The 10,621-nt window shown below is 40.7% G+C and overlaps 1 protein-coding gene across 1 annotated transcript; it reads right to left on the reverse strand.

Moving 5' to 3' along the window:
- Window positions 1-460: 460 nt before the first annotated feature.
- On the reverse strand, window positions 461-10,615 carry GPX7 (glutathione peroxidase 7). The gene is made up of 3 exons (XM_027683188.1): window positions 9,817-10,615; window positions 7,133-7,608; window positions 461-730 (listed from the first exon to the last, which is right to left on the reverse strand). The coding sequence occupies exons 2-3, from the start codon at window positions 7,499-7,501 to the stop codon at window positions 461-463; spliced, it is 639 nt and encodes a 212-aa protein (XP_027538989.1). The 5' UTR covers window positions 7,502-7,608; window positions 9,817-10,615.
- Between the last annotated feature and the right edge of the window lie 6 nt (window positions 10,616-10,621).

Here is a 10,621-nt window from a genome sequence, read left to right on the forward strand (position 1 = left end):
CCAGTTTCACTTTCTGATTGTTGAAGTAAATTATGAGGTGCTTTGCTTCCACTTATGCTACAGCTCTTGAGATTAATCTTACAAATCCAGCCTGCAGCACTCCTGCCACATGAGGAGCACTTACGAGGCTGCAAAGTGGAAAACAGAAGGTCAGGTGTTGGATGTATACAGGGGAATATTTCAAAATCTATATCCTATGTAGAGGTTTATTGGATGAGCTTTTACAGGACGACTGTTACTGATGTGTCCTCACCTCTGGAGATCTTTTTAGAAGGTAAGACAAAGCTGTCAGAGGTGACAGAGAGAGAAATCCTGCCTTGTGCGAGAAGGGCTACGTGACTTCTGACCTCCTTGAGCCTGCCAACTCTGTGAACACAATCATAGGGATCTTTTTTCTGTCAGATGTTATTTTGTATCAGAGGAATTCTACACTGGAGAAACAACCCTCCAGTGTTCCGGATTACTCACCAATTAAGTACTTGAAGGCAGGAATTGCTCCAGCCCCGCTGACTGTGATTTTGCTGAACATGGGAAAGGAGGCACCGTAAGTCTTTCGCGCAAAACTCTCGATTTCTCTGTTGGTGTCTGGTTCTTGGTGCCCAAACTGGTTGCAGGGGAAGGCCAGCACATTGAAATGGTAGGGGCCCAGGTCCCTCTGCAGCTGCTGTAAGGCCTTGTAGTGGCTGTCTGTGTACCCACACTCACTTGCAACGTTGACAACCAGTGACACCTGAAGAGAGATTGAAAAATGTGTTAGACATGTCAGCTTTCCAACAGGTAGGCTGGGATGCAGATTATTTAAAAAAAGAAAGAATGTCTAGAGAACTGTGACTGAATACATATTTGAAACTACATCGAGTTCTGTTCACAATAGGAACATTTAATATTTCTTTTATGTATCCCTATTTGGCAATGATGAAAATAATCAATAAACTTCTAAGCAATCTTAATTTTCAGTTTTCAGAGAATCTATATTTCTCCATTCTGCCCTTTGGACAGTTTCTAAGCATATTCAAGAAGTGTCCATTCAGCTATGATAGACCAAGTTGCATGAAAGAAACTTGCAAACTAATGTATTTTGTGTTTTTTATTTATCTGTTGTGAAACATCTGCTCTGCATCATCTTTCCCTGTGCAGAATTTAGTACCCATACAGATCTGGCTGATCCATTTATCATTGCTTGTCTTGACCTGGAAGTTAATAGAAGCAATTACAGGATTTTGGGTTGGTCTGTGCAGAATGGGCTACAAAATCTTCCACCATTTCTAGAGTAAATCTACTCAGTTGAGACAAAATGACAATAGGTTTTTTTCACAAAAATTTACTGCCTCAATTAGAGATTCCAAGAAGTGAGGACTGCCCACTGTCCTTTAAGATCTTTCCTGTGGTGGATCATGTCCAACCTGTGCACATGGTGTCATTCAGATATTACCAACAGGCAGATCCAGCTGGAGGAAGGTGTCACACACAGGTGTGCACCACAGGAAAATAAAGGCACGTGTGGAACAGGGTCCACCAAGAATTTGTTGGAGAAAATTAGTGACCTCACCCTGAACTGACACATATTACAGTTTCTCAAAGCTTTGAGGAATTTTCCATTGGTTTTTGAGATATTTTATCCTTAAATAACTTTTGGGATTTATTATTAGACATAGTTCTTATTACTCTCACAAATTTTGTAGGTGTGAGTTGCTGCTCATTCTACATAAATTGAGTCCATTCTAATACTTTCATACAAAATATAAAAGTATTTAGGGAAATAAGGCATGTCAAAGAAATTATAGTATACAAAAAATAAATAACTACATGTACATAGGAATTTTAAGGCCAGAAAACAAACTGGCTTATAAAAGCCTTTAGCTGGGTAAGGTATGGGATCATAAAATGAAAGGCCTAGAAGGGGTAGGAGTGAGTAAAGAAAAAGATAATGGGATGTTGGTGTTTATAATTTCTTACATTAAATATTAACACTTTATGTATTCTACCTTGTATAGATATATTGCTATAGAGAATCATAGAATATCCTGAGTTGGAAGGGACTCACCAGGTCCAACTCCTGAATTTAAAGTGTTTTTGGGATGGCACTGTTCTCCCTGGAAGACAGGTAATCTCACAAAACACAAGTTGGTGTAATCTTTGTGGTGTAGTGTCAACAGAACACAATCCAAGCACTCCCTGGACACTTGCATATGAACTATGACCTGCAGCCACCCAGCCAACCTCCAAAGCATCACTTTCATTCAGGCATTTAAAAGCTCTGCCTGAAGTTTTAAATTCAGTTTCCTAAAACACTCAAAGATGTGGCGCATAAGTAGATTTTTTTGAGAGAAGATATAATAATTTTATGATGAATTCCTGTTGCAAACTGTCAGCATTTCAAACAGAACTTATATACTGGCCATAAAAAATAACTATTGGCAGTTCTGTTCCTTTCAAATAATCTGATTTACCAAGCATAGTGATATTCGCAGTTTAGTATGAAGTAAAGATAAATTGTACCACTAAGAGTTGAAGTCACATGAAGCTCTTTCATATGAAATTTTAGAAGCTTTTTAAAATATAGTTTAAGGCTTGGCATTTTCATGATGCAGGAGTATTCATATACCTTATTGTATTCACTTCTATTGGTACTTTATCCAAAAATAGCATGGAAATGTATGAATTTATCATTGGAGGTTTGGGGGAATAAGCTTGTGTAGGCATTGTGTTCATATTAAAACAGGTATGAAAGATGAAAACAATCAAGCTTTTATAACTTCTGCTTGATTTTAAGCAAAAAGAGGGCTTGAAAGAATTCACTCAAAAAGAATCCATTTTAATTTACAGCTGTTTAAAATCAGTGATTATTTGGCATGGTGGTGAAAGGCTTGAGAGCTCACGGTGCAAAAAGAGCAAATTTCCAGACAACTTCCCACAAAATAGAAGGAAACTACACACAGCATTTTTTTTGTATAGCAAACATATTATGCTTCTTTTTCCTTAGAAAAATGCCTTCCCTGTAACTGAATTCTCCACTACTGAACTCCATAATTTAGTAGTGCAAAACTCCTAAAAGTGTAACTAACACATATAATCAAAACTTTCAGGATTTATTGGTATTTCATAAGGAACATTTAAAATTATTCTTTAAAAACCTTTACCAAGTTGTCTTTCAAGTGTCTGGTACTAGACGTGATTAAATGCGATGATTTTTTTTGGTCTATATTTTATTTTTAATAAATACAGTTCTCATGTAGAGGCTGTACTTTGACTTCTTACAACTATTAATGCTTTAAATTAAGTCCAATATGCTTGACTTTGGGCTCTTGAGAGTGCAGGTCAAGCACACCACCTAGTGTGCAGTGCAAACAGTTCATCATGGACCTCACAAAAATCATTTCATTTAAGCTGAATTCTCTATTAGCTCTTGTCTGACCTGTTAACACTATCCTGTCCTTCCCTTTGCTTAGAAAACCCAGGCATTCTAGTAGTGAAATCATTTATTTAACACTGCAAAAACATTTCATGGTTTACTTAATGTTTACACCAACATGCCTCCTCGAGGGAATGGTCCCTGAACAGATTTATGAGTCTGGTCTCATCTTCAACTAACCCTTTGTGGATCTTTCAGCAGGGTTTTTAGACCTAGAGATTCTTAACTGGCTCCATCTGAGCCATAGGAGTCAGCTTACACCAACTCACAGAGCTGTTACCTCCACGGAAAAAAGAGCAGTATTTGTGCAGTAATTAAATGCTGTTCTCTGCATTTACCCACACTCAGTAATACACACACTCAGACTGCAGGGAGCTCTGATCCAAAGTGCCTGGCATTACTTCCAATAGTAAAATAATACTTAGGTAGTTATAGTGCCTAATGCTTTTACGTGATTATAGTACCTTTGGTTCAGGATTTCCAAAGGCACTGCACTGACGCTGCTTAATTCCACCCCAGCACACTGTACTCAGCTCTGTGGTAGCTTGGGACTATTATATCAAAGACAGGTATAAAAACAGCAGGGAACAGTTGATGCTTGGGAGTTCAGACTCCCAAATAGGTGCTATTTTTGGTAAGAATATATCTTACAGCATATCTGATTCAGATCATAAAATGAAAGATAAGATCTTGAATTAGGTAGGGAGATAGATTAGATAGAAAACTGAGCTTGTCTGGATCCTCTTGATTCTTGTCCAGCCACATATCACTGCCCCTCATATTTAATGTAGAGGGGTCAACATCAGTATGGAAGCCTGGAAAAACCATGGCCTTCTCCCATAACACAGTAAACCAGACAGCTTTGGGGTCTATTCCACTCATGATACTCTTTTCTCAGTTGTTATAGTCATCCCTGTCTTTGCTTCCAGGTACATGTCACACAATACCTGATTTTGTAGCACGTATGCCAAATTTTTAGCCTTCTGGCAATATAATACCCCCATAGAAAGGGAGTACTCCCTTATATATTTTCAGTATTTTTATTAAAGTGGAGATTATGTCTGTGCACATTTATTTCAGAAAAAAACAACAAACTCTTCCCTGATATTTTTAATTTTTGTTATTGCATAATTGTTAGCTATTTCTTCTGTACTATATAACAGAGGGTATTTTTTATTAAGATGAACTCAAACAGAAATTGATATAGTATCAATCAGTACTAGGAAAAAATTGTTTCAGTGATCTGAATGCACAAAAATTTATATCAATAATGAGTTATTGAAGAAAGATTCTGCAAGTCATGAATATCATTGATTGTTTATACTTAGCACGGCTTTTGTGTTTTTAGAATTAGCACACTTTTTTTTTTGTAGTCAAGAAACTAACAGGGAATTGAAAAAATCCAAAAGCTTCCAGACTAGGTAGCTATTAATTAGGTAGCTATTTAAATAAATTAGTTGAGTGACTGAACTGAAGAAAATGTCTTCTCTACATCTGCCAGAAAGCTTAAGGCTGTTAAAAGCTGGTTTGGCAATTAGCAGACGATTGTTCCAGGAGGTAACTAGTGACTCACTTTCTTTAGAACACCACCAGCACACACGTAGTACTTTAATATTATTTTCTTTTAATAGCTTTAAAATATTATGATAAACCTACGCCTTAACACTACTTATTTGACTGCAGATTTAAGCAAGTTTATTTTAAGAAATAAATGGGAGTATTAATTAACCTTTTTCTATCTTGATACTGAGTTCTGACAACATAATGACAGAAAGGGATGTGTTTTATTGCTGCAATTTTCTTTAAAATGGTGCACATGCATTATCAAAGAGCAATTGGCCTGAACATCAATAGGATTTCTGAATGCAAATCTTTTTATCCACACAGAAGCTGGTCATCACCTTTTTGGAATCAACTATTCCGTGTGGCCTAGCAGAGATCAAGGAATACCATTCATCAATGCTGTTCCCTCTTCCAAGGTACAGATCTAGAACTCTTCCTTATGAAACCAGTCAGGCCTCAAGGATGGCCTGGAATCATAGCACTTGGATACAGGCACACCCCCCCCCAACTTCCTGTTCATAAGATTCCAAATCAGGCTCTGCAGCTTGTTCCAGGGGGGATGAACACCCACAGCTCTCTGTGGGGTAGCTGTAAGGAATTCTGAGTTCCCCCTTAACTCCTTTCTATGTGGATTCTGGCCCTGAGGTAGAGGAGCTACAGGTGGTACTTGCTTATTCAGATTTGCAATGACCTGCAGACAAAACATGCCCCAGTAGCAGGATTTATTGACAGAGCCTTTGGAAGGAACTCATTAAAAAAAGCACAAATATTGCTCAATATTAAACAGCTTCCATGTTTTTTTCCACTAGAGATATTGGAGTGGGCATGGGACCAGTTCTGCTGTATCTGAATTGTGCATGGAGGGAGATGAGAACTTTGACCAGGTAAGATTCAGTCCTGGCATTTGTTCCAACTCCACCAGTGTCCCTTTCTGCTGAGCTCAGGAAAATGTGCATCTCCCCATACGCCTTCTCTGTCTATCTGCCAATGTTTCAGTGACCTGCTGCTGTGCACTAGTGAGCTCAGACACCTCAGTGAAGCACCTCAGGAGGGGAAAAGGAAGGTGAAAACACAATACTGGAGATTAAGGGCGAAAGTGAGAAGAAGTCATGCCTTTCTGAGCAGCAGGTAAGCTGTTGGACTGCCTGCAAGTGTCACAGATGTGTCACTTGAGTGCTAAAGGGGGCACTTGTGGGATTTATGTTGATTTTAGCTTCTGTAACTTGTGAGTGGGGCCATAAGAGCTTACAGTATTAAGCCTTCAGTGTGCTAAATTCCCTTATCACTCTTTCATAGGTACTGACCATCTTTTCTAGATGATCAAACCACTAAAAAACTAAACTAAACTAAACTAAAATCACAGTATAGTCAAGGACACTGTTTTAAAATGGCATGGAAAGCGCTGCCTAAAACTCCTTAAAAGTAATATGTAAATAAAATTTAAAAGACATCATAAAATATATGTGTGTCCATGTGCCCTTCTTCACGCACTAAAAAGCGAAAGAGGAATAGCATGATGTTACAATTCCATTATACTCTGATATTACAATAACTACTTTATAATGTCTCTCACGTTTTCACTTACTACGGTGAAATCTGTTTACTCCATTAGCCACTGACTAAATCCTTTTTTTTTAATGTAGAACATTAAAAAAAGAATGGGATTTAAGTAAAAATAATATACAAGAAGTCATGCAGTTAAAAGGCAGAAATAAGCTCCAAAAGTAAGTTACACAAAGACACAAACTTCCTGAGCTTCCAAGTGAACAGCCACGATCCAGTGCAATCCATCCTGCTGCAGGAACGGCAGGCGGGGAGCGTTCCCTGCCTGCCACGTCTACAGGCAGCAGCCGCCTGGCCCGGGAGAAGACGCAGACACACACAGGGGTTAGACTGCAAACATTTATTCAGAACGAGCCTGTATTAACTAGATATCATGGCTAAACAGGAGTGCAGAGATGTGGGGAGCGGCACCCAGGCAGCATGCAGGCAGCGCTGCCCATCAGTTAGAGAGTGGTGAGATAGAGAGTGATAAACCCAGACCTACACGAGACTGCGCCCCAAGTTTCTGTGCTCTCTCCCCCCCTCTCGCCCCGCAGACATGCAAGGACTGGCTGTTAGTGAGCCTGGGCCAGAGCCCAGCACCGCGGGACTTACCGAGCCCCTGTACTTCTCCAGGGAGACTAACTTGCCCCTGATGTTTACAACTTTGAAAGTGTAAAAATCAGGCTCTTTCTGCCGCGTGGCGGAAAAGGCTAAGAGCAGGAGCGCTGCAATTGCGAGGAGCATGGCTAGAGGGATGAGCAGGAGTTTGGGGAAGGAAGGGGAAGGCTGATGCTCCACACTGCCCTCCGGATCCAGCATGCTGCACGGCCGCCGCCGCTCTGCCCGGCCCGGCACAGCGCCGCCGCAAAGGACCGGCTGCTGCAAATCGGCCTTTTGCAGCACTCCTAAAGCTCTGTCCACACCAAACCTCAGCGGGATGGATTTATGGAGGATCCACGCACTCTGACATGGAGTTTTCATGGTGGCAGTGGTGCATTGAGTACTGTACGTGGTTTTAAAGTACTGGTCGGCTCGAGAACAGTCTGTGGGATGCCAGTCAGATTTAAAGATCCTGCTTTAACTACATCCTGGGAAAATAAGGGATAGAGTTGTTATGATTTTTGACAGATTTGCAAGTGCCTTTTTTTAGTGTACTAAGTATAGCATCTGGTAACTACGGTGTAATGTCAAAGGATACCAGTGGCTTGGTTGCTATTGGTTACTGACGTGAGTGCTCTGAACAAGAGTCCCAGCTTACAGTCAGCAAACCCAGAACTACAAACACTCTGTGCAGAGCATCACATGGAACACCACCACATGAACCAGGCCTGCAGGAAATTCATCTTTACAAGCTCCTGGCTAGGGAGGAGTGAGTGGCCACAGCACTGGTCCTACAGTGTGATATGGGGGAAACCACGTTACCAAAGGGTTTTTAAGCAAGAAAGAGGCATTAAGCATCAGGAACTGAATTTGGTACCAAAGTTTTCAGACATGCAGAGCCAAACCACTGCTTCAGTGCACTGATGTCATCCTTGGGTTGCCTGCAACAAAAAACTGCCATCTGTACAATTTTGCTCCTATGCCTGCTGGAAGAAAAGGATTTGGACATATAAAGTATCAACAATAGAAAGCATTAAATGGTCATTGATTTTTTTCTTGGCCCAAGAAACTGGTCACCCATGGCTGGGATTCTGATAGTTCTTGGCAAAGAAAAGCAAAATGCAGTGATTTACAGAAAACAATTAAGTAGAACCTCCAAGGCATATTGGAAATTTATCTTTTGAAGAGCAAATTACATTTTGTCATCTCACTTGGTGATTTATTTTCTTTTTTTAACTGAGTTTTGGTAGATCTTTGACATTTTGATTAAATTTGCTTAGGTAATTCAAGCATGACTGGCATTACTGTAAGTGAAGAAGACATGTATAGCTAGTTGACAAATTTAATTATAGTTTTTAAGCATTTCAGATTTTCACATCTTTTTTATGTATTTCAGCTTAAGTAGACATCCAACATCAAGAAACAATGCAATATGATACAAAAATATATAGATGGAAAATCTTGTACTATGCTGGGAAGATACAGTTGCTGAGAACCTGAAGTTCTTCACAGATAAGTTCTATCTTTCTGTGAAGTTTCCTGGCTGTAGTATTGAGCAGGAACCTATCCTTGAGATGACAGTCAAGTATGATTTCCTCATTTGATAAGTAAATTATCTAAGAAGTTTTAGAGTTTCTTCCAACACAGCTAGAGACAGAGAACAGGGCCTTAATGCAGTAGATACATTTAAATAGATGTTAAAAACCTAGTAAATCCTAAAAATAATTTTAAAAAATCATTCTGATAGTGATCAACAGCATTTTTTGGCCAGAAAAATGGCCATTTTTTAGGCATAATGTTATAGTGCTTTGGGTATGGGACTGAAAATGAGGTGTCATACTGCAACAGGAGATAAGCAAGTTGTGCTCTGGAAAAGGACTTTATAAAATCTGCTTCCTACAGCTTTATGATTATTGTTTCTGATTTCTAGATAAAATTTAGTGGCTTTCAGGATTCTATTTTGTCCTACAAACTGAGCCCAGAATCTGAAAGGTTTTGATCACTGGCACTGAATTGGGAATTCTTTAAATAATGGCCAGCTGGCAGTAGAACTCAGCTTCCTCTTTTACTGCCATGTTTCTATACTGCTCCCTGCAATAAAACATTCTTTAACATCAGCAAAGAAGGAAGCATTGTTCCTGAACACAGAGAGGAACTATGTCAAAGACTCTTGGCTTTATAAATGGTTCAAATTTTCAGAGCCAAACTGCACTAACATTTCATATTAAAGTCTATCCAACTATTTGAAGGAAATATGCTAGTCAGGTTTGCAAACTGGTGTGTGTTTGCTCACTAGCATGTCTAAATGTTGATCTAGGAGGACTGTATCCAGCAGCAAGTATAATTAGGTTACTTTTGCAATTTACTCTTTGACCTATGAAACCTAATAAAAATCTTTGTCAAACAGGACTGGCTGAAACCACCACCCAGCTAACCTGAGCTGGCCCCCCTGGCAGCACTGCTCTTTCTGTCATTGCTGCCCTGGACTGACCTGGCTCACGTTCCTGAAGGTGAAACCTCTGTAGTACATTCCTGAGTTATCCAATCCTAATTTTGTAAAGTGTGAACTTCAAGTGAACCAAAAAAATAGCACGTTGCCCCTAGTCAGGATTGTGCTGACTTCACAATACATTCAGAAGTATGTCTCGTCAGTATTTATAGAATCCAGTATTACAGATTTTGCAACTTTTGTTTACCTGCACATACTCCCTGAGGCAGTGTTTCCAGCACTCCTGTTCTTGTTATTTTTAATACTTTCCTTTGAACCCCTATAGTAGTTCAAGACTAATCTTTTACGTGCCTTGTTTTTCTGGAAAGGCCTCCTTAGCCTCAAGTGCCAACATGGCATTTCAGTGCCAAAAAGGGGTAGTAGTGGCTCACAGAGGGATTTGCTTCAGACAAGCACTTGCCAGTGCCTTTAGGTCACCGTCCAGCACTGCTAAGAGCTGGCAGGCTGGCTTTTCTCCCTGGAGACCTGCAGACTGCCAGCAGACGTGCTGGCCAAGCCGCTGTCCTGGGCTGCTGCTGGGGCCAGCTCCATAGCCAAGGTCAGGGAGCCTGGAGCCACTTCCCCAGTGTTTTCGGGGCACACCTGCCCTTCTCCACCGACTGGAGAGGAGAGGGAGAGGAGGAGAAGCCCTGGGGAAGGGGGGAGCAAGGCCGGGGCTGTGGCGTGGGGCTCCATGGAGCCCTAACCCAGCTCCACGGGGCCTGAGGGTGCAGGAGCCTCATCGCTCTCTACAACCACCTGACAGGAGATTGTGGTGAGGGGCCGGTCTCTTCTACCGTGCCTGCAGTGAGATGATGAGAGGAAATGGCTTTAAACTGAGACGGCAGATTCAGATTAGTTATTAGGAAAAAAAATATCACTGTTAGGATGATCAAGCATTGGAATGGTTGCCCAGGGAGGTGGTGGAGTCACCATCCCTGGAGGTGTTTAGGAGGCGCCTGGATGTGGCGCTGGATGATGTGGTTCAGTGGTTTAAGGGTTACAGTGGCAGC

The sequence above is a fragment of the Neopelma chrysocephalum genome, unplaced genomic scaffold (genome assembly GCF_003984885.1).
Source record: "Neopelma chrysocephalum unplaced genomic scaffold, ASM398488v2 Primary Assembly neopelma1_64, whole genome shotgun sequence".
Lineage (NCBI taxonomy): Eukaryota > Metazoa > Chordata > Aves > Passeriformes > Pipridae > Neopelma > Neopelma chrysocephalum.